This window comes from Ischnura elegans, chromosome 6 (assembly GCF_921293095.1).
Source record: "Ischnura elegans chromosome 6, ioIscEleg1.1, whole genome shotgun sequence".
Lineage (NCBI taxonomy): Eukaryota > Metazoa > Arthropoda > Insecta > Odonata > Coenagrionidae > Ischnura > Ischnura elegans.
The window spans coordinates 64,215,977-64,241,039 of record NC_060251.1 but is presented as its reverse complement, the minus strand read 5'-3'; the positions used below and the strand labels follow the sequence as shown (position 1 = coordinate 64,241,039).

At 36.2% G+C, this 25,063-nt stretch overlaps 1 protein-coding gene across 7 annotated transcripts in view; it reads left to right on the top strand.

The window, feature by feature from the left end:
- The window catches only part of LOC124160882 (E3 ubiquitin-protein ligase UBR5), a 100,656-nt gene that overhangs the window by 34,341 nt on the left and 41,252 nt on the right, over positions 1-25,063 (top strand). For 4 of the 7 annotated variants that reach the window (XM_046536994.1, XM_046536993.1, XM_046536996.1 and 1 more), the window contains exons 17-26: positions 4,396-4,518; positions 5,268-5,525; positions 9,027-9,159; positions 9,898-10,225; positions 11,256-11,494; positions 15,966-16,093; positions 20,128-20,232; positions 21,783-21,907; positions 23,827-23,993; positions 24,151-24,328. In XM_046536994.1, coding sequence (XP_046392950.1) covers positions 4,396-4,518; positions 5,268-5,525; positions 9,027-9,159; positions 9,898-10,225; positions 11,256-11,494; positions 15,966-16,093; positions 20,128-20,232; positions 21,783-21,907; positions 23,827-23,993; positions 24,151-24,328 — 1,784 coding nt within the window. The remainder of the gene's footprint in view (positions 1-4,395; positions 4,519-5,267; positions 5,526-9,026; positions 9,160-9,897; positions 10,226-11,255; positions 11,495-15,965; positions 16,094-20,127; positions 20,233-21,782; positions 21,908-23,826; positions 23,994-24,150; positions 24,329-25,063) is intronic. The other 3 variants (XM_046536995.1, XM_046536997.1, XM_046536998.1) reach the window with 3 other exon arrangements.

Sequence of the window (25,063 nt, the reverse complement as noted above, 5' to 3'; positions counted from 1 at the left end):
GGAGCACCAAAATGAGCCTGATCCACCAAAACAAGCCCTTTCTTCGAATCACCAAAACAAGTGATTCTTCCTCTGGGTACTTTACACTCGTCATCCCTTCTGGCTCCTTTCTTCATGGAACCCTTTGTAGGGATTTCCCTTTCTTACCTGGCAGCCTTGCCCACTACTCCGACTCAGACCATTCTACCTGTCATGGGACAACTCTCAGCGGCTGGACTGAAGGTTTATCAACTTAGGAACAAAGTCTTGGGACGCATCTAGTTCGTATATCAGACTTACTGTATTCAGGAAGATATCAACCCTCGATTGCATCATGCCGCATTCTTCTGTTGAGCAACTGAAGCAAATTTTCCCGTTTCATATATATTTCCGCACAATTTAATCTCGTTTTTAATATACTGTTTTTTTTCGACGATTCCTAAGAGAATTGTTCATACGAACTTCATTATTACTAACATCCGGTTTTTTGGTCCCGTGAACTTAGTAATAACGAGAGTCTACTGTAAAAGCTATTGCAACCTTAAACGTATAACAGCCATTATCTAGTGAAAACTGTTTGTTTTCTCAGGATTAAAAAAATAACTATTTAAGTTCAGATGCTATCTCCTGAAGTAAACAAAAACTGCCATCCTCACTTTGAATGGTGCATCACCCCACAACCTCCCATCAGCATTAGAGGCTTTCCATTGTTGGCTAATTTTTTTAATAGCCTAGTGCAGACTCATAATGGTCAGACTACAAGTAGTGGCAGGTTTTTTATCTTGATTCACCAGCATCATTCAGGGTATGGTGATGTTGCACCAGTGGTAGCATTCAAATTAATAAAATCCGGGCATAATTTTATGTTACTCAACATGAAGCATGCATGAGTCTGCTTACTGTGAAATATTTATGGCAATAATATCATTTTCCATCAGCTTTTTTATTGATACCTTCGTTTCTTAAATATTTCTGCTCCCCACTTCAGTTTAAAAACAATGGATGTGCTCCTTTATCTTAGTCTTTGTGTCAAGCTTAATATTCAACTTGTTTGGTACACTTTTATTTTTTAAGTCTGTATTTACTCTATTTACAACGTTTATGTGCAAGTTACCTCCGGGAAGTAACTTCTGGTAAAAATATTGGTAAATTTTCTTGATTTCTAATATAAATTGACAGGAGCATTTGTTGGCGGTAACAGGCAATTACTTCTAATTTTAGAATTATTTCATATCAACTTAAACTCTTCTGCAAGTTCTCACAAAATTCTCACTTTCTGTAAAAAATGCAAATCTAGGTTATTTGTCAAAACTTTTCTATAGTTATTGTGGGCTGGCTTACTAGAAATTTAAGCTACTTTCTCTGCTAATTTTATCAGAATATTGTGATATTTGTGCATGTTAATCAACAGAATTAGCACTGTTGTGCTTGTAGCAACTTGCTCTGATTTTATTGATATCATTAATTACTGGGAAATTATTGTTGAAAGTATTCCTTGTTCGTTTGGCCAACTTAATTAATGAGTTAGTGATTGGTATTGATGTAACCTCTTTTTGTTCCTTCATTATGACTTAGAGATTGGTCTTAACTCTAATTCCAATTCGTTCAACCCATCTAACCCCTGTCCCCCTTCTACTTTGTGTCATTATCCAATGTCGCAGATTTGATTCTTCCTAAAACACTATATCCTTGATTGTTAAAGCTTTTTTTTTTTAACTGTATAAAATTTTCTAAATTAATCATTGGGCTCCAAATTAGATGTATGCATCAATCCAAAATATATTATTTTTCATTGAATCCAAATATCAAATCATCATCATCTTTGTTTTTGTTCAATCTTAATCTTCATTTTAAAGGGGTAAAGAAAAAAAAATTCTGTTTTCATAAATTTTCTATTTAATTCAATTCATTTATAATATTATATCTAAAATTGCACGTGAGATTCTTCACCTACAGAATGTAAAACCACATGCTTATTACAATGTTCAGTCTTTTAATTTGGTGGAATTCAATTGAGTCAATCTTTGACTCTTTAGTCCATGGTACTCTTATTTGCTTCCTAGTAGTCAATGCCATGACATGTCAACTTCTTTGAACTGGGGAAGGAATGATTGTAAATTCACTGCTAGAAACTAAAGCCTGTTGAATTACATGACTTTTTACGGAAAATAGCTGTGATGTAATGATGCGAAAATAATTCCAGCCTTTTGTTTGGAATTGTATTGGAAGCTTTAACAATAGATGCCATTTCCTTCCTTTCAATTGCCGAATGTCACTGAAGAGATAGAAAATTAAGCTCTCTATGCAAAATGAGATTTTCCTTTCTGATGTTGGTCTTCACAACCATAACTGTGTTATTTTTGTTGGTACATATTGTCTTTATTTAAGCTTTCTTCTCGGGAAAAAAATTCTTATTGTTATCATTGCATCAAACATGCATGCCTGAAAGAAACTGTCGTGTTTAATGTTGTTTCTGGAACTCCATCAGGGTCACCATTTTATTTTCCTCATAATGTCATTCTGAACTTCTTTTGGCGACAGGTAGATAGTTGTCTCACTCTCTCCTGCTTTTTACCTTTTATGTCACACAATTATTTTGAGCAGTACAGGATGCCATTCTTAGGTCATTGCTCAGTTCATTTTTTTGTTTTGAAAGGTCATATAAATGACATTGATTGATGTAACAGCTTAAGTATGAATTGAAGGTAAGCCTTAATGTACTTGCTAATCAATGCTATTATGATAATCACTTGGCAGCATAGGCCCATTCCATACCGTCTGTTGGGAAATAGAGTTGCTTAGTAGCATTAATAATAAGTCCTAGTTATCTCTGTCCTTTGTTTTACTACTGACATAAAAGGAAGGATATCCACTCAGTCAGAATAGCAATTGCTCACAATTTTTTATCATTACGTACATTCATTTTGCTGGTGGAGGTATCTGGGAAGCCAGGTGGTAACATTACCATTTCATTCAGCCTTAGAGAGGATAATATGAGACAGTATCTAAGAGAATGTAAAAATTCCCAGAAAAACGAAACAAATGAAAAGAATGATTAAATTCATTTAACCTCATGACTTGTTGAAACCAAAAAGATATAAATCTTGAAATGTTGGCAAATGAGATAAAAATTACCACTATACCTAATCTCCAGATGAGCCTCCTTTAATTTTCTATGTTCAAAATAACTTGTATGAAAAATGTGCTTCGTCAGATATTCTGTTGAGTGCATCAGTCTGTTAAGATCATTGAATTTAAATTATTTACATCAAATACTTGCCGATCGTCTTAAAGATCTAATGCCTCAAAATTCCATTCAGTGCCTCAAGTAAATATTTTCTTTTGGACCAAATAGGGTATAAAGGATTCCTTTTATCCCATGTATGAATTGATCTTGAATTTTAGCTCATTTTTTTTATTGGCTCTTCTACAGGCATAATAATTTAAGTATTAAAAATTTTCCAGTCCATCTAATTGAAGATTTGGGAAGGCCTCTGAATACTTTCAGTACTCACAGGCCATCTTTTATGCTGAAAGTGGAATATGCTTTTTCTTTTTGTTCCCAAGTCTTGTATTATTTGTAGCTGTCCATTGAGTTCTCTAAGGTATATTTTGGAATTTTGAATGTATCATATGCTCTCACGCTGACAATAGAGCAATTGCTTTTCACCATTCCTAACATTTATTTAAACAAATGCAAAATTTTAACGTAAATTAAATTGCGTATGTATCCTACCTATTTCGCATTATCTTTATGTGATTTTGAGCTGTAGCATTTCTTCAAATCTAATGTCATTAAAGCCTGTAGTAATGTTAAGAATTATGTGTACTACACCTGGTACGTGGTGAAGTAGTTATGTCCAGTTGAGGGATTGTTTTCCAGCCGAATTCTACCCAGAGACCACTTGTTTTAAATTGCCATGTTTTATACTAGGGCAATATTGTGTGCTACTGCAAGCAAAAATTCCTTTTTTTTCATATTTTTTTTAAACTTTTTTTCATATTAAGTGTAATGAATGAGTACCAAATCTAAATGATACTTTTCTGATAGTTATTTGGCTTTTAAGTTTCACTTTCTACTATCAGGGTGTGGTATCAGGCCTAGTGTTGACTTATAACTTTAAGAAGTCCTCTTTAATAGTAATTGCTCTGGGTTTAGTGTGTAGTTGTTGTTTTACCTACACTGTTGTATTGACCTGTACTTCTGGCAGCTCAATGAGTCAAGAAGGCAGTTAGAGTACCTAGGTGTAATTTAACATCAATCAGAGCAGAGAAGGTTTTAGGAGAGGGGTGGCATCAACTGTGTGCTATTGTTTTTATTTTTTATTTCTCTGCACTTTAAGTCATGTCACACAAATGTGTTTCCGTTGAGTGCAACATATTTTATTATGTCATCTATTTTCGATTGCTCCATAGAAAGCAGCAGTAATACAAGCTCAGGGCTTGAGTCAATAAACGTTATCACCAATGCACTTGGCTCACGCTCAGTTAGCTTGAGGGAAATGATGAGGAGAGCCTCTGCGGCTGTCAGATCTTCGGGTAAGTTGAACAGGCACAGCGGCCGAGCTGCCTTCGCTGCCCACCTTTTGTTTGTTACTGGCTCATATCATTGTGTCATCACTGCAGGTTTAATCCCATTCATTTGTTAATGAGGTACTTCTTAATTGAATCAATGGCTTTGCCGGCACCAGGTTTTTTTTCTGGAAATTCTTTCATTAATTTATCTTAAAAGTAAATAGGTGCATTATTTCATCGCCATTTTATTTGCTTTATTTACTTGTTTCTTGCTGAAGTTTCATTGTCATCTTATGCTTCGGACCTATTTATATTGCATAATTTGAAACCAGGTATCAAAGAAAGAACTATCAGCATGTTTGCTATCATCTTGACTTAGGTTAAGGGCATCATTTTTTTAAAGATGATCTATCATCCTGTAGTCTGTGCAAAGAATTCCATAGGAAGTAGATGCTGCCTCAGTTTCTTGTTACACGGGTTGTCTGCTTTAGCAGTGAATTACACACTTAGTGCCCATTTATAAATTTTATATTAATATATCCATTTGCCTTGTGAACAGATTTTTGACATATCTCTCCCGATTTCTCTCTTGTATGTGATTCCTGGTTTGGTGCTGTTTGGATCATTGTACATCTCCTCTAAAACACTATCTGACTTCTTATTTGATATTTCCTTGGCTCCTCTCATTGAATTCACCTTGTCAAATCCTGAATCCTTTGCATTGGACTGTCTCCCTTGGACCCTTTCCTCAATACCTTGATCAAACACCAAAGCCGCTTTGGAACGAGACCTTTCTTCAGAAGGGCAACCCCCTCAGCAGCCCCAGGCAGTTCCTCCTGTTGCCCAATCATCACCACAGCAGCAGCCTCCTCCTGTATTACCGCCTTCCGATGAGGCCATCCCCACTCTAAGCTGGCCTCCTGAGGCATTTGACCCCACGAGTGGAGACGAGGACAGCCTAATGGGCCTGGCTGCCACACCAACGGGACCCTCCTCCTCCTCTACTGCGCCTTCCAAGCCAACCACAAGTGGTAGGCCAGCAACTGTTTTTCACTTAATATACTTACACATACCATTTACACTTGCACATGTGATTTTAAGTATATATTTTGGCTCGAGTACCTTAAGTTGGTGTGTCGTAGATCAAGAGCAGTGCAATACTAAGGTTTCTTCCCCATACTTTGTTCCTTGGGTAACAAATTGATCTTTCAAAGCTCACTTCAGCTCTGCAAAAAAATCAGTTGTCAGATTTGCATGATAGTAAATAAGTTTTGGCTGCAAGATACCCTCTCAGTAGATGAAAGTAGTAATTGTATAGGTTGTAATTAGGGGTTTTGCATGAACTATGCTAAGTTTTCATCCAAGGTAGCGGGTTTGACTGGTTGGTCAGGAGGTGGGGGAAGGCTTGTTCTAATTAGCATTGCTGTCAAAATGCAGTTCTTTATTTTTAATGCCTGTAAATAAAATGCTAGATATGTGAACACGAATTTTTTTTATTCGAGTCAGATTTCAGTTGAGTGAGGCATAAACTAAAGAGCTTTGAGTCGGTTTCAAGTTCCAATGCTATAATTTACTCATTATGCAAAAATTACATGTATATGTAGAAATGGGTGTTGTTTATTATCACTTACCGTATTTCTCCAAATATAGTCCCCCTCTGAATATAGTCCCCCCCCTAATTTTGAGGCTTCAGTGTCGGGAAAAATTTCAAAAATGCATTTGAATACTGTCCCCCCCCCCTTACCACGGGCATTTTTGGAAGAATAGGGGGGGGACTATATTCAGACATATACGGTATCTCACATTGCTGCCATTAGTCATGTTATTGCCCAAGCTCTACTTAGATGGGCAGATTACCTCATGCTCACAAAGCCTTATCACCGCCTGTTCGTGGGGCTAACAACTTCCTCAGCCCGTTTTGTTGCCATTTTTTTTAATGACCTACTTGTTTTCTGAGCAGATAGTAGAGTTATCGAATTAGTATCAGAATATATCTTCCTTAATTTTAATTTTTAGTTAAACTGCAGTAATTCATTATATTTTTACTAGCTCAAACATACTAAGTCTATTAGTCAGGGCTTAAATGCATATACAGTGGAACCTCGTTAAAGCGAGTACGGGCTATAGCGACACCCCCGCTATTACGAGAGATAGCCGATGCACCGTCAATTGACCCTATAATAAGCGTGTTAAAAAATTCGTTTTTACGAGACCCTTTCGGTGTTGGCTTTCGCCATAGCGAGGGTTTCACCGCCGGAAGACTTTCATCAAGACTCCTTAACCTCTGTAATTGCTAGCGATCTGTTAGAAATGAAGTTAATGGAGTGCTCAGTCTCAAATTTATGTGGTAAACTGTCGTTCGATAAATATAATGGTTGACGAAACAATGCTCTGCATGATTTTTATTCAGTGCGGCGCTTATAAATTGTTTGAATAGTTAGTCGTTATTTGAGTAAGGAAATTTAGTGATGCAAAAAAACATCGCCTTTCGTCTGGATTTATGCTTACGTTTATCGGATAGATGTTTATCTGTCGCCGCACCACTCCTGTTCCTGTATATCTGTTCGCAACAGGTATATTGGCTATTATTTTCTCCACCTCCGGTAAAGCGACAATTCGCTATAGCGAGTGTTTATTAGTGCACCGTGGGGTGTCGTTATATCGAGGTTTCACTGTATAACCTGCCATGTGGAAAGTGTGAAAGGCACCATGGGTAATTGTACAACCTAGATAGGAGGATAAAGCTTCATGCACAGTGACAATTGCCTTTGCTCTCCATAAAATATATGTATATTAGTTGATATTGTATAATTGATTGTACCCTATATTTCTCGATTTGTGTAGTCTCCCCTATAAAAGTTTTCCTCTTCTCCCCAAATTTTGAAACATCGTTGAAAAAATTTCAGATATACATAGCAAGCATCAAGGTATTTGTGCCAGTATGAGTTATTCTCTCATCCTCCACGCTGTCACTCAATTCTTCTTCATCTTAGTTTGTGCTTTCACACAATGAACTAATTTTAATTGAAGTGTTGCTTCAACAGTATTGAAAGATTTCATTCCATAAAATAGCTTGCATATTAACCCTCTTCGGGGTGTTGCTGGGATCTCATGACAGAGCTCTTGAAGGCAAAAGCCAGAAGTGCAGCGTAGAGAATAAGATGAGCACAATACTAATTTTTATGAAATAGTACAGGGTTGGGACAAATGTATTTTTGCTTGAGAGCCACCAAAAAAGTTATGTTGTTAACATACAACCTCTTAAGTTATGCTTATTGATGCCTTTTTTCCTCTTCAAACAGCCCTTTTCATGCATACTTTTTCTTTACCATGATTGCACCAAGCAACTGTGAGTGTAATATTAAAATTGAGAAAGTGTTCTCAGGTGTGCAGCTGTTGTTAAGGTGTGGAAACAAAAATCAAATTAAAGTCCAGTCTTTCCTACAATAAATGTAGGCTTTATTACCATTAACGATTCAACAGCAATGAACAACTTGGTGTTACAACTACATCTTACATGACAGGTCACTTGAGCTAGATTGGCGGGACCTGGGATACTGTCAGTTTGCTTCCTTTCACAGTGCATGAAATTGTATGTGTACTTGCTCACTATAACTATACCCATGTGAGTAAAATGTTATATTTACAAATAATACTTAACAGTTGTGTTTTGCAAGTTCTGAATATTTGAGCAATTTCAAACTTAGTAGTAGGAGTAATCTCACCTTGTGATGATGAAGAGTAATGAAAATAGCCTTAAATAATTGTAGGTGACTGCAATAATTGGGGACTTCCTCCTCGCCTACCAGTTTGGGGAAATAGATAATCTGTGGGCAAAGTTTAGAATGACAAGATACATATGCTAGTAGCTTCTCCGTTTTGCTAATTTTCAATTGTGAAACATCTATAATTAAGAGTCTAACCTTTAAAAACCCGTGAATAATTTAACCATTAATAGTCTGACCTAATTGTCATATATGAATGAGGGATGTTTATAATAATTAAGATTAAAATTATGCTTTTTACATTTCCTATCTTGCAAATATTACCCCTGATTATTAATAACTTAATTGTCCAACGTTTGACTTTCCTACACATTTTCAGGAGTGCTTCATGTACAAAAGTGGAAGACTGTCTGTAGGTATCTTTAACAGAAGATGTAATTTTAATTGACTTCATAAGTTATTTTCATCTTCGATTTTCATTTACTTACTACAAAGTGAATAAGGCTATAAATTTCAGTATTTTGCGATAGTTATGAAATATTTTGCTTAGTCTCAATTATATTGGTTCTTGATGCTGTTTTCTGAGTATTGGTGATTTTTTAAATTATATTTGTTATAAAGCAACTTAGAAAATGGTGCTTTTTGTTGAACAAACTTAGTAAATAATTTGAGAAAGCTGTGTAGGATTTACGCACTGCATGCCAAAAATTATTTTGGTTCTACTTGAACCTGGTAACTTTTCATTGATACTTACCATGATTTATTTTGATTATCTTATTTGTCATATTTTTCTTTTATATCTTTCAGGTGTGGGTGGAACCAGCAGTAGCTATTATGTTGTCGATCCGTCTGAGAGGAAGAACAATGCTTTAGCTGCCCTGAAACTTCTTTGTGAAAGTCAAGCACTGAATCCTCATCTGAAAGAACTTCTTAGTGCAAAGTAAGCATTTGATATTTCTATTTTGCTTCCACTTCTCATGTGGTATTCAGCAGAATTACCCATTTATAAATGTTTACTTCATGAAGTGACACCCGTTTTTTAAGTATTTACTCTGAATTCAAATGTGCCAAAATCTTAATAACTTAAATCATATTATTCTTAACATCTCTGCCACCAACTGGCCTAGAACCATGGTTGTTAGATTATTTGAAAGATAAATATTTTCATAAATAATATGTAAGTTATGTATGATTTTAAAATACAAATGCAATTTTAAATTAAATAACTTGTTCATTTAACTTATGAGGAGTGGAGATAACGGTTGGTGGTTTACACAAAATTGCTATGGCAAAAGGATACAAGCGAATCACTGATGAGAATATGCAATAAAGATTCAGTGATTCACTTGTATAACTTGTCTGCAACAATATCATGTACTCCACCAACTATTATCTGCTCCTATCTCCAAAATCATAAAATTGAACTGGTGTACCCCTTTGCTCTTAGGGAGCTCTGATATAATTTTACACCTTCAGTTGTGAATTGTAAATTTTAATTTAAAAAAGTTATTTTATTTAATATAAAACAATTTCAGCAAAACATTCAGTATCCTAATTAGGCAAACTAATGTGATTTGGAGATTTGCAGTTTCTGCATTTAATTAGTTGTATACTATCTCAGTGAACTTTTCTTCATACCTTGAATTGCTTAAATGACCCTTTCTTTCTCTCTTTTTAGGGATGCCCAAGGACAGACACCATTCATGTTAGCAGTTTCCATTAGAGCTTATCCTGCTGCTCTTGTATTATTTGATACCATATACAGGATATCTAAGGAATTAGAAAAGTCTGCTCCAGCTTCGGTATCTCAAGCAGCTTCAAATGCTGCAAGTGATTTAACCAACCCATTGTTGGCACCGAGTACTCCCCCTGCCGGAAATTTCTCTAATATTCTCATGTCCATGGTGTTTCCACCAGGCTCCAATCCTGATGATTCTCCATTGCATGTTGTGTGCTGTAATGATACTTGCAGCTTCACATGGACTGGGACAGAGCATATCAACCAGGTAAGGGAATAATTTGAGAATGTGAAAAATTGGTTTCTTTGTAAGAGTATTAGAATTAGTTGTTTAAAGTGTGATTCTTAGTGGTAGGGAAGATCTTTCCTAAGATTTTTAAAAAGTTAATTCCTCCTGTTTCTATAGACTATTTAAAGTCTGGGCCCGTAGAGTATCTACTATGATACTAACTGCTCTTAGTTCATTTTATTTGTTCCACAGCTTGTACAGAAGCTGCCCCAGTCTCACTTTGCTGGTAGCTGAACGAACTGTGATGGAACTTATATCCAAAAATTTTAAAGAAATTGATGAAAATGTTGTTTTAAATACAAAAAATATCATGTGCACTGCTTTATTTTTTAATTATGAATTTCTGTTATGCAAATATGGCCAGTTGTGCAAATTTCTGTGATGCATTTCTCTGACTTTCCATGGCATACTGGGTTAGATTATAATTGATTGGCATCATTTTCTCCTCTACGTATCAGTTAACTCAGGGACTGCAACTATCAGGAAATGGAGTATTTTTCTACATTAATTGTCTAATTAAAGAATATGATAATGGAAGATATGTCTATGAAATTTTATTCTCATTTATTTGAACATCTAAATAGCATGAAAGAAATAGTTGTTTCCAGGATTTCAGCACGATAAGATGGCACGTTAAATCAAAAATTAACTGTTATATGGAATGTATTTGAAGTAGCTTTTGTCATGCCCAAAATAACTGACCACAAATCTTGTGTGTTACATGTTGACTGCAAACTTCAGCAATTAATTTCAACTTTCAATAAGCATAAAAAATTGTTTTTCCCAGAAGAGCTGCATTTTAATTTAATAGGATGTATTTCGAAATCAAATCAACTTTGTGAAGTATTTGGGCTGATGTAGAACACCATCTTGTCATCACCTACATTTACACACATTTTCTCTGACATTGCCAAAGTGAATCTTAGGTATTGTGAACTGTATTTCACCTTCACATCTAGCACTTTAGAGAAAATATTTAGTTTAAAATTTGCTTTTACATTATATTCAGGACATCTTCGAATGCCGCACCTGTGGATTGACCGGATCACTTTGCTGTTGTACAGAATGTGCTAAAGTTTGTCACAAGGGACATGACTGCAAGTTAAAGCGAACGTCACCTACAGCTTACTGTGATTGCTGGGAGAAATGCAAGTGCCGAGCCTTGGTCATGGGCCAGCAAGGAGCCCGATATGACCTTCTGTGCAAACTTGTGATGGATACTGACCTTGTTGCATTACCCAATAGTCGGTAAGTCAAATCAGAGGTTTTTTGTTCAAGAAAAAAAAAGATAAACTTGTAGCAGAAAGTAATTCTGATTGAGACATAGGATGCTTGTGACAGAGCCATCGCTGTGTATTGTGGAATTTTTAAGAGCATTAATGTGGAATTGGAGAGCGTTAAACTAGAACAGGGTCTCAGGTATAAATAGTGCCAATGCAGGACAGTGTTCATTGGAGAATGAGTGCATCTAAAGGCTGCTTTACACGGTGAATGATTTCGGTGAATTTTCTGTGCAGAAATGATGTGCACTGGTGCGACTATCGATAATTTATTTCAATTCTAATGATATTTCCCACCATGTCTGACCACATGATTTGTTTTGGAAGTCACAGATGACGGAATGCTTCGTTTACATGTGCGCTTCAATAATCTTTTGTATTGCTATGACTTTAGGTGGGTATGACGTAAGTGATGACAGGAATTGAAACGGTACGAATTGATAGCGGAAAACCTCTTTAATAAATCATGCGTTTTGTGATCCCGTAACGAAGTAAATAATAAGTTGTTTTCGCTGCAGAGCAACGATGATTATGCTTCAAGATAATGTGCTCTAGGACATGATCATATGGAAACTTACTCTTCAAATGGCTACCCAAGGTCTTTTCCCTTCCGATTCAGTAAATTTTAAAGTAAGTAAAAAGATAATTGGGGGTAAAACTACACGTTGTTTCTCGCTCAGAAAAATCCTACCTTATGGAGACAAGTCCCGTATTGACGCCGCAGCGCCCAGCTCCATTAAAAAAAAAAAACAAAATAAGCTTAAAGCAAAAGCTCCACCAGGGTGAAGGCCGGTCGACAATGAGTTTTTATTAGAGATGGGTCGAATAGCAGATTTCTCGAATTCGAATATCGAATTCGAATATTAAATCATAGCTCGAATATTCGAATACCTCGAATTTCGAATACCTCGAATACTAAATGATGAATGCTTGAATGTTTGACTCGGTTGCCTATGCAGCAGGCAACACAAGATTTTGGGGAGTAATTTTGATTTCCTTAAAATGATTCGAACAGGAATTTAGCTGATTAATGAATAATTTAATTTTATGGAAACAATTGGGCATATAATTAATTCAACTAGCATCGCTTTACCCCCACTCCTGCTGCCAAGTGCTAGCTGACAATCTGAGGCATTTTGCAAAATACAAGCTCTTTTCCACCGGATTATCTTCAATTATTTTCAGTCCATCTTTGGGAGTTCTCACGAGATAAGAAGATGAATTGGAATTGCTATCAGGGAGAAACCAAATATTCTGAGAAAATATCCTTTTGTCTGTGACTGTAACAATAAATATTTATAGCACCACTCATAAATTGTAACTTGATATGTATATTTTTTCGGAGAAAAATACCGCATCAACTTCCGAGAAGCTCTGCTGCTCATATCGAGTTTCGCCAGAATGCTAAGTCTCCGTCGTGTTTTGACATTATTTATTTGCGTAAAATGCTTAAATAAACTCAGAAATACGTCGTGTTTGGTCTTATTCTTTTTGAAATTACGCGCACATTACTAATATTTCAATTCAATAAAGGTGTAACATCAATTGACGAAAGTCATTCTTAGACACCCTTTGTGCTAATAGATGACTCATGCAGCGGTTGACCTCCACAGAAATGGGGAACTTCGAAGCTGGTAGGAAAAAAAAAGGTCAGTGGGGGAGAAAAGGGAGGGCCCGAAACACGTTTCTATTGTTCTCGCGTATTTTTTCGAAGCTAAGGTCTTCGTAATATGATCCCTGCGCTGCTGTGACTTTTTTTTTTATTTTGAAGAAGAGGAATGAATGGAGAGGGATACCGGACCTTGGGAAATGCGCTAATGTAAGTATCCCACGGTACTCAAACAGCAGTTGACTTCCAGAAATGGGGAACTTCGAAGCAGGTAGCCAGAAAAAGGTCAGTGGGTGAGAAAAGGGGGGAGGGCGTGAAACACGTTTTTATTGTTCTCGTAACTCGATATTTTTTTCGAAGCAGGGGTCTTCGTAATGCGATCCCTGCGCGAGCTGGGACCTTTTGTTTGATTTCGGAGAAGAGGAAAGCGTCAGAGTGGTTGAGGCGAGTGCTGAATGGAGGGGGATAGAGGATCGTGGGAAATGCCCTAAGGTTGCTATCCCACGGCACTGAGTTTCTCCTGGTGGGGGGAATCGGGGATTTTCAGATTTTTTCACCCGACCATTTTCGGTTCCCCTCGTCGAACTCTTTTCACCGCTAAAATCCACGAATTTGATGTAATTCTTCAACTTGTGTAAAACGGCGCTGCGAGCACTAAATGACTACAGTTCTCCACATTTTTCCGAGTCAACTACCAACGACGTGCGTGCGACAGTGTATGACGCGAAATTCAAAGTATTCGAGGTATTCGAGGCGGTACTTTTCGCATAACTATTCGAAACCTCGAATATCGAATACTTTCTAATATTCGAGGTATTCGAGTATTCGCGGATACTATTCGCACATCTCTAGTTTTTATGTTTGGGTTCCCTTCAGGTACACAGCCTTCCCAGTGCAGTCGAGCAAAGGTCATTTCTGTGCGAGAGAAGAAAGGTACCGGGAAGAGAAAAAAGGAATATTCATCATAAAGGAATTCATCATCCTCATACTCTCTACTATGAAGTTGGCTCAGTGTTATCTCATTGCTTGCTACTTCCCCATTACCGCAAGGCTACGAATGCTCTCAAGATACTTTGTGGGATATTGCGTGCAATTACAGCTAAAGGCTTTATGAGTACCTAAATTATTCACCACAGAGAATTCACTGTACTTTAAATATCGATGCAGGGGAAGAAAGTGGACTGTGACATTCATGGGCTAGTTTATGGGGTTTTGCTCCTTGACTTATAGGCAACCCTGTGAGATTGTGACTTCCTAGGTGGGCAAATATGATATCACAGCTCGTTTTGGCTGGAATGTGTTCACCGAATAAACAGATTTTGTCATTAATTGGGAATCTCACCACAAACTTTAGCATTCAAATCATGAAATGTAGTTTGATTATTTTAAATCAAACAAAATATAGATGCAATCGAGGAGAAAAAAACGACGTTTTTGAACTTTAAAAATCGGGATTGTTTTTCCGAATTACCCTATTTATAGAATTGATGTTTGTAAATTTACTTTCTTTCAAAGTAAATATTAATTATTTGAGCTATCGCATGGGTTGCTATGCTTCCAAAGTTTTTATATATGATCTTAAAATTCCGAGGTGGTGCCAATGGCAAGATGGACGCCGTGCGCTCATATCATTCACGGAATAATTCAAGCAAATTAGGACATGCCTGAAATTTCATTTGGGTGTGTTCCTTGAATGGTGAGTGATAGGCAATATTGTGATTTCATAGGTGAGCCAAGATAACGTAGGGGCTCGTTTTCGTTCTACTGTGTTCACCGAATAAACAGAGATTGTGTCATTAATTGGGACTCTCACCCCAAACTTTAGTGCTCAAATCATGAAATATAGTTTAATAATTGTAAATTAAACAAAATATAGACGTAATTGATAAGAAAAACGACATTTTTATTCATTAAATATCCCAAATGTTATCTCTGAATTACCCACTTTAGACAATTGATATTTGTGAATTTATGTTCTCTCAAAGTACATATTAATTATTTGAGCTATTTCATGGGTTACTATGCTTCCAAAGTTTTTATATATGATATTAAAATTCCCGAGGTGGATGCCAATGGCAAGATGGACGCCGTGCGCTTAAATCATTCAAGCAAATTAGAACAGGCCTGAAATTTCATTAGACTGATCAATTGAATGCAGGAAATTTCCATTATACATGGTGAATGATGGTCATTCCAATGATCTTTCGAAAGATCTTTCGAATGATTATTCACAGTGTAAAGCGGCCTGAAAAATTTTCATTCGGTTTAGATCAGGTAATAATAAGCATTTCAAAGAGGAGAAGTGAAGTACTTATCTATTATTAATAATTTTTTATTTGTATTTCAAATGGTGTCTCATTTCTGTCAAACTGCAACTCAGGAATTGAAACCACGTAAATTGAGGACTTGCTGTAGCAATTTATCGCCCTCTAAATCATGTGTATTTAAGTAGTGAAGGCAGATGACGTACTTGTTCTGGATTATTGAGGATGTGTACAACTTGTACAATCACAAGTAGGTAATTGTGGGCGTAATCTGTTGGAATACTAAAGCAGTTTTCGGGGAGTTCTGCCGTTGATAAAATAAGAAATTCGTTCAGCTGGTATCATCATATCTTAACTCGCCTCCTGATTCATATTTTCAAGTCTAGTGCATGCAATAGGTGCTGCCACTCTTATGCACATAGATGTAAACAACTATATGTGGTTTTATATCATGAATATGTTTTGTTAAAACTTATTTCATCTCATTTTGTTTGAAACAATGTTGACATCAAAGGTAAAAAATACTTGTGCCTTGGTACTATCATCTTTTTTATTCTCGTTTGTAGCGGTGAAAATATCTTGCTGTTCCTGGTGCAGACGGTTGGCAGACAGCTGGTTGAGCAGAGGCAGTACCGGGCAGCACGACCACGAAGCGCTTCAGCTAGTTCCCGTAAGACCCCCTCCTCAGACCTAGGTGAGGGCCCCTAGACTGAGTTCCAGGCCCTGATCACCTCTCACCATTTTCGCGTCATCAAATCATCTATTTCCTTGTCATTAGTCTCTGGATGAGTGATTTTTCAGCATACTAACTTATTTTAAATCCGTCGTAATAACATGACTGCATTCTAACAGCAACTGCATGTGACATGCCGAGATTGTGAAAGCATGTTATTCCATCGTATTTCTTAGTAACTCAAGCATTTAAACTACCTTCATGTACAACTGTGGGAATTTGAGCTTTTATGGTATAACCAACTCCTAATATTTCGTTTTGCTGTAATATTAGCATAAAAATGGATATTTCATTTCGATTGCTACTTAGGTCTAGGAGGCAACAATGTACAGGCATCCCCTGAGTTACGTAAGGGATGCGTTCCGGCAGACTCTGCGTAAGTCGAAATTTACGTAAGTCGAACATTCTGCGTCAGTGCTTCAGAGATTTCGATCGGTGGGGTGAATTCTCAGCGGAGAAATGCGCGGCAAATTCTCGGTGAAGTTTCATTCAATTCACTGCGATAATCATGAATCCGCGTATTCTTACGTTATTAAATAAAAAAATTAGTAAACATTACTATAGTCTGAGAGTTGCATTTCGAGCATTTCCCGATTGACCGATCGCGTGGATTCGGAAAAGTGCGGTATCTCAACGCTACATTACTAAAATGAATACTTAAATTGATTCATTATGTTACACTGCGATCTAAGGGCCCATAGTTTGCATTGTCTTCTTACCTTTAATCATTATATCTTCTGCCTTTTATATATTACGTTCATTGATGAATCTTGAGGTTTTATTGTCGCAGTTAATAGACGTAGGAGGGGTGTCGAGGATTATGAGCAAATAACGCACAAAAATACCAGTAAATCACTATATTCTTAAATACACTCACACGCGCAAAAACTCAATCTTTCACGTAAGCAAACATACTTCCATATTCTCAGATCTCAATAAAATGACGTGAAAATATCATCATTTGAATATTTACTTCGCAGGAAACATCGAAGAATATTTCCAATGCACGAAGGTAATTGAAAGTGAGCTTTTATTCAGCCAACTCCGTCATTAACTTGCAAAAAAGTTAGTGGGGAAAAGCTTTCAATAACGCAGTATTCATTTATATTGGCACACAATATGAGAGAACGAGAAAATGCAGCATAATAAAATCTAAGCAGAATACAACACGAAAACCCAGTCGCCAACATGTATGCAATTAATATCGCGTGTCAACTTTTTCTTCACTTTTTCGCGGCGTTCTTTGCCAACACTCAAAATTTCAGTGCCTTTACGTGGGAACTAACCAATTACTTTCCGCTATAAAGATTTCTGCTCGAACTTTATTTTCTTTTAATTCCACAGATGGAAATGTCCAAACTTAAGGATACAATTTTTAAATAGTTGAAAATCGGAGTTCGGGAGTGAGCGCAACCACTTCCATCGCTAGAACTGCAAACAAATTTTCACATTGATTGGTGACTTGGGGTTTATTAGCGGTTTTTCTACAGAAATTAATGAAAATTCCTTCGGGGAATGATAAAAATGGGTCACTTTGCTTTGTTTACTATTAACTCGATAACTATTCGATATTTTTTCTACGATTTGGTATACGAGCGAATATCTACTTCATCTTGCTCGCATTCGAAAATTTACGTTATCACTTGAAATACGGTTACCACTTACGTAAGTACGGATTTACGTAAGTCGAGGCATACGTAACTCGGGGGATGCCTGTATACATATCTAGAATTGAATGAATTTTCATTATTCCCATGAAAAATATTTCATATTTAGGTAGTTAAAGCAGTGTTACGGTGAAAGTCAATTATGTGTATATGAGATAGCTATAATCAATCGGTTGCTTTCGTGCTAATACATAAAGGATGTTTACATGAGACGTTGTTGGATACATTCTAATGTATGTGCCAAGACAGTAAAATTTTCATTACATGAAGACACTTTTCTTAGAAATGCAAATTTCAACATGTGTGAGTGAAAATGTATGAGGGTGAGATAGGAACACAGCTCTTTTTCTAACATTTCTCTATCAATGAACTGCTATCGACAATGTATTCATTGAAGGACCTCTTGTCGAACAGCCTAAACAACTTACATCTAATTTTCATGCATTGCAGTGAGTTTATGTAGACTTGACCAGTATTTTCAATTAAGGAGCTTAATTTTCAGTAGACCTAAAATGTATTTGTTTAATATTCATTATGAATTTTGTCATGTAGTGGCAAATTTTTCCCATTCATGATGCTTTTCCTGCAAAAGATGTTCTCTAACCCTTAGAGTCCTTGCTTGCCGGTTTTTTTGCCCCCTGTGAATTTCCATGGATGTTTTATGGAATGGTAGTTTGTCACAGTATTAGCTTTTAAGTGAGTGGCGTGACTCAAGCATGCCTAAGCCATCCCGATGTGACTGATGTTGTGGGCATTGGTGTAATTATAGTGCCACTGATAGAAGATCTTCCTTAATTAGCCAATACTTTTGGTTATTAAGTCACTTAGAAGTACCGATGTAATCAAAAGCTGGAAGCTAAAGCTTTGTTGTGATCCAGGCAAAGAATTTTAATAGTTATATCATTATTTGGTTTGCACTATGTATAAGATATATAAGTAATGCATAAACAATTTCAGGCCAAAAGTGGGATTTTGATGAATAACTAAATTATGAAATGAATTTATGGCATGTGAAAATTTTTATACATTTCGAAGAATAGAGGGAAGTATAAAATGAACGATGGGCATCTGGTGCATATTGTTAATTAATTAAGCTTATACATATTATTATATTAGTTAGGCATGTTATGTATTACTTTTACTTGTGGATAGACATGGTTTCACAATATATTAACTCATGCAAATGAATATATGGATGTTGCAATGAAAGAGAAAATTAATTTTAGATCATCAAATGGCTCAAATCATGAACAGAACACAGTTCTCATTATTATTTGGTTCATACATTCATGCTTCTTTTATCCTGTGAAAGCAATTTACACAAATGTCTTTTAATGTGTACGAGTTAATTTCATGTGTTGTAATGCTTTTAGGAATACTATATGTCTTCACACATAGTCCACTCCTCAATATTTGATGATTCTAATCTGGAAGGGATTAGTTACTTGCATTTGAATGGAAAATGGTATTTTGTTCAAGTTTTTGAATGATTTTTATTCAAAATGTTAATCACCAAAAGTACTATCAAGAGGTGCGATGAAGTAGGTAAATAATGTAAATGAGGGCAGTTAAGTTCTTGTACCTTAATTCTGTAAATTCATCTGTGAAGCCAATTCCTTCCATAATTTTTTGATACAAGTGTTTTTAGCAGTTTCATATGTTGACAAAAGGTTGCCTTGTAAATATTGCATAATGACGTAAACTTAAGATACTAAGGAATTGATGATATCCAAAGGGAATATTGCCTACCAGTGTTGATGGCATGAATATATCTTTGAAGTGTAATTATGTATCTATTGATCATCTGTTTCTGGCAATTTTTATCAGTATAACATTCCTTTTGTCAACTTCTATTGCATTTGGCAAGATATGTTGGAGCAACAAAATGAATCGAAATAAAATATTTTTGTACTGTCCACCCCTTCCTCCAAAAGAAAGGCTCCAGAAGAGTGGCGGTGACAGTGTGAAACATTTTATTTGGATTCACTCCCCAAGATTTGGAGGGCCTGCATTTTGAATTTTTGATAAATTGAATTTTCTCTAGATGTGAATGCATTAGCCTATGCTTCTTCTGATTATAGGACCTCTATACTTCCTTGGGTGGAACATTGAATGTCTACTTTGAGCATGTAATCGTTAGCCCTATTAATTATTTAGTTATCTCATCTATCAATAGTTACATCCTAAAGTTATTTTTGATATTTTGGTGCTGGTTGTGGTCTCATTTTGGCAGCTTTTGCATTTCTGTTTGGTGTTGGCTATGAGGTTGCATGTAATTGTATCACGGTGTATGAAATTTTTACATCTTTTTCTTTGATTTCAATTTAGAGCCCGACATGCCAGATCATGACTTGGAACCACCAAGATTCAGTCGAAGGGCATTGGAACGTCTATTAAATGATTGGGCTGCTGTTCGAGCAATGATAATGTCAGGTAATCATTGTGAATCTCATGATGTATGATAATGTTTTAATTTGATTGAGGTATTTCTATCTGCTGAAGGCTCTACAAAATGGAAAAGAACAGAAATAAAGGTTATTTACAATATAAAAATGTTGTGGGAGTATGAAATGAATCATTTCTTGTCAAAGGACTTGTAAGCTATTTTTTTCTAGTTTTCCCAGCATAATGTATTTTCCCTCTAACATTCCACAGCAGATCATGTGGGTATTTATATAAAATTCGAAGAATCAAGCGAGATGGAGTGGAATTGATTCATAATGAAACACTGACTTGTAATTTTCCACAAAAATAAAATTTAATTCGACTCGAGTTTTGATATTACTACATCATTTTCAAGGTACAACTGTTGTACCTTGAAAATGATGTAGTAACATCGAAACTCTGAGTCGAATTAAATTTTATTTTTGTGGAAAATTGCAAGTCAGTGTTTCATTATGGGTATTTATAAGTATCGCCCATGTGAAGCATTGATTCATACACCTCTTTGGTCGAGGTAGTCTTTACTCCAGAGTTAGATGGGTAGCTCGGAAATGATTTTGGCTTAAAACGCAACCTATTTTTTTTACTTAAAAATTGTATCCAAGAGGAATTCTGACACAATTATTGCTTTTAATTTCAGCTGCATAACCTAAATGATGTCCAGAAATAGTTCAGTCCCAGTTAAATAGTTCATTTCTCTTTAGAGATATATTTAATTTGATCTAAAACACGAATTTATCATTCTTTAAGGTCACCTTTCCCCAAATTGGAATGCTAAAATATTCTTAAAATAATATTTTGTTCGATGGTTGTAGCAGTGATTGTATTATCAGAACTTATGCATCTTGAATGAATAACTGAAAGTAAGATACGTATTACCATCTTTGAAAAGAACTTGGATACTGTGATGTGCAGCCGTGGTCCTGTTGTTTTATGGTAGATCATTCCTGTCTAAACTACTACATGGGTTATAATAAATAATGTCCAAATTTGCATAATGGATAAAGTGCATTGCATACAGTCCAAATTTTCAGGTTTGAGGTACGAAGTTATCATCTTCAAAGGAAGGCAATCATCTGAAGCTTATGCTGCTGTCAAAACTTATGAATCCTAATAATAAGTTATTTCCCATAGAAGTTGTTCTCACCTATATAATGAAATTTACTTGGAATGTAGATTTGCTTAAGCTTTCTAGATGATTATGAATCCATTTTCTATGTTGGTGCTTTTTTTCGTAATTGCACTTTCTGATTCCTTGTAATCCACTTATGTTTTTAGTCACATTGGCTGCATAATGATGCAAAGTAGCTATAAAATTGTTTTCGGTGCATTTTGTTTGAAATATGGCTGGATTATAGGTACTGCCAGACTAAAGATTGATAATACTTGACTGTATTTTGCAGTTAATGGAATTTATTTCTTTCATTTTAGTTTTCCTGATTTAATTTGATTGTGTATAGCTTTAACTTCTTCTTAGGTCCTCAAATGTCGTGCATTTATGATTTTTGTAAATTTATTCTTCTTCAATTTGGGTATTCCAGGTGTTAAGGAGAACACTTCTGGTTCCCAGCCATTGTATGAAGATCAAGCATATTTACAGAGTCAGAGTGGAACAACACTGCTCGATAAGTTCACTCACTGTCTCCTTGTGAAGTGCAGCGCTGAAGTAAGTAGTATTAAGCTGTAAATATTTCTTAAACAGGGATAACCCAAACTTTCACTTATATATCTTGCAATGTTCTTAATTTGAATAAAACAAACAATATATTATTATTTAATATAATATATGTTGTTATTTTAGAGTGCTTCCGGGACTCAATGAGATCTTTCTTTGCCAGTTTGCGATCTTTTTAGCCACGATGACATTGTTGTACTCGTATTATAGATGCTCCATGTAAGGAATGGTTTCGAAAACCACACATCCGTGGCTGTGTGATCACGGTTTCAGAAAAGTGGTTTGCACGAATGCTTCAAAGCCACTGCTCTACGTCAGATTACACTGTCAGGCACCACGCCACATAGTTGTGTCTCGCACAAGTTTCCCGGGTTGCATCTGCTGCGGACATGTATCCATGATCACGGAGTGCGGCCGTGCACGGCGAGGATTGGAAAACAGGAAAACGATGCTCCCGTGAACGCAGCTAGCACGCGATTGCCTCCGTTTTACGAAGGGGATTCTAACGGAAATAATAATCCTGGTGTATCCTTGCATTAATGCAGTAATTCCGATGATTCTGCGTCTGAATTTTTTTTTTTTTTAAGATCGCTAGAAAAATTGAGCAAGAGTGAAAATTATGCATCGATAATCTGCAACCCGGATAAACCGCAGCCGGATAATCGGGAGTTTACTGACTTCAGTAATTCCTTTGATTCCCATTATTCAGTGCTTGGCCCTTCATCTCTTACCTCCCTTGCTCTCCCTCTACCTTTGGATAACCCTTATTCACTGTACTTTATGATTTCCATGTGTGGGTAAATTTATGACATTCTGTTAAATTTCCACTTGGAAGGGATCAGTGTAGTTTGCACTTAACCAACTTTAGCTTAGAAATTCCTGAGCCTGCATTGCAGTTACTGCAAATCTTAGTCTTCGTGAGGTCATATGGGTGCATGGGAAAAATTATTGAATTTAATATTTAGGTTTTCTTCAAGTAAAATCGTTATCAAAGGTCCCGATATTTTTCATCAGCATTATTATATTGCATTGAAAGTGGTGAATCCAGAGTAAGGCCCTTCAGAGTCTTTAGATATAATTTCAACCATCGATTTGGAGAGAGATAATCTCAACTGTTTTTTGCTGTACTTAAATGTGTATTTGAATGTGGTCATATTTTACTATCCCTTAAAATATCTTTATAAATAATGGTTGATTTTAAGATTCCTGATAAGTTAACTTTCGGGGTTGAAGAACCTGGGATCTTGCAATAATCGTCATTATTGCCATGAAAATCTATGCAACGATGTATTCTAGATTTTTCTGCACGTTCGGCACTGAATAAGTGTGTGCAGGCAATATTTTGCTGATTAAAACTGGTTATGATGCAAAAAATTCTTTAAAAATTTGAATAATTGCTTTTGTTACATTAATGCAAAAAAAATTTGTACAGAACCACTTAATGAAATTATTCTATGCATATATTTTTAATTAATTTTTTTGTAATTATTACCTCAATGTTGACAGTAGAATAAATTCATAAGATGTTAACAATTAACAAGCAATTCATATCTGCTAGTCATTTCTCTTGTATTGTTCAATAATAATATTCCTGGAAGAACCATGCTTTCAAACATGATGACTGTGGGCATGGGCTGAGATGGGGACTCAATATGTTATAGTCCTGAGTCAGTGGCCAAGGAAAGGGTTGGCTGCCCCGCTGAGTCAAATTCCGTAGGAAAAGAAAGGTTTACCTGCTCAAAAATGCATTTGGAGAGGGCTCTATATTGGAGGAAGAAAAATTTATTAAGGACCCTGTGTGTGGGAAAGGTTTACCTGGAGCATGACACCTGAGTGAGAGGGTTAAGAATGTATTTCCACGTACTACTAGAATTCCATTTTTAATTTCTTGGACATTTCTATCATTTCAGATGCTTGACACCCTCTTGACGACTCATATTAGGGAGCTGCAGAATGAGACCATTCCAGGCAGACAGCAGGATGCTCGTCTGGTTGCTAGAAGATTTGTTCGTTCTGTTGTAAGGATATTTGTTATATTCAGTGTTGAAATGGCTCCTAATGCTAACAAGAGAAGAGGGTAAGCAATTCTTGTCGAGGCATGACTTATTACATTTATGCTTATTGTCATTAGTATTATTGATGTAATTAAAAGATCATTGTTCAATTCTGGATAACAGATGATTTATTTGTTTATTTTTGTACTTATTTCTTATAACTGCCTTCTTTATTCTCAGTTTGACAAGTATGACGCAGCCTTTGGTCAAGTGCAAGAGAGTCTTCAGTGCCCTCTTATGCCTGTCAGTTGAAGAACTATGTGAAACAGCAGATTCGCTAATTGCACCTGTCCGCCTGGGAGTTGCTCGCCCTACTGCTCCCTTTGCCCTTGCCTCCACCAATGTAGATGTGATTCCGGTGAGTGCTCATTAGCTTAGTTGTGTTCAAGTCTAATTAATTATATAATGGGCTTCTCTTTGTGCTGGTTGAAGCTATTAACCTTGAGAATGGTGATTAGTTACTGAAATTATGGTTTTTGATAAATCAGTTTTTAGTGCCTCCACTAGAATAATGTACAGTGGAACCTCGTTAAAGCGAGTACGGGCTATAGCGACACCCCCGCTATAACGAGAGATAGCCGATGCACCGTCAATTGACCCTATAATAAGCATGTTAAAAAATTCGTTTTTACGAGACCCTTTCGGCGTTGGCTCTCGCCATAGCGAGGGTTTCACCGCCGGAAGACTTTCATCAAGACTCCTTAACCTCTGTAATTGCTAGCGATCTGTTAGAAATGAAGTTAATGGAGTGCTCAGTCTTAAATTTATGTGGTAAACTGTCGTTCGATAAATATAATGATTGACGAAACAATGCTTTGCACGATTTTTATTCAGTGCGGTGCTTATAAATTGTTTGAATAGTCAGTCGTTATTTGAGTAAGGAAATTTAGTGATGCAAAAAAACATCGCCTTTCGTCTGGATTTATGCTTACGTTTATCGGATAGATGTTTATCTGTCGCCGCTCCACTCCTGTTCCTGTATATCTGTTCGCAACAGGTATATTGGCTATTATTTGCTCCACCTCCGGTAAAGCGACAATTCGCTATAGCGAGTGTTTATTAGTGTACCGCGGGGTGTCGTTATATCGAGGTT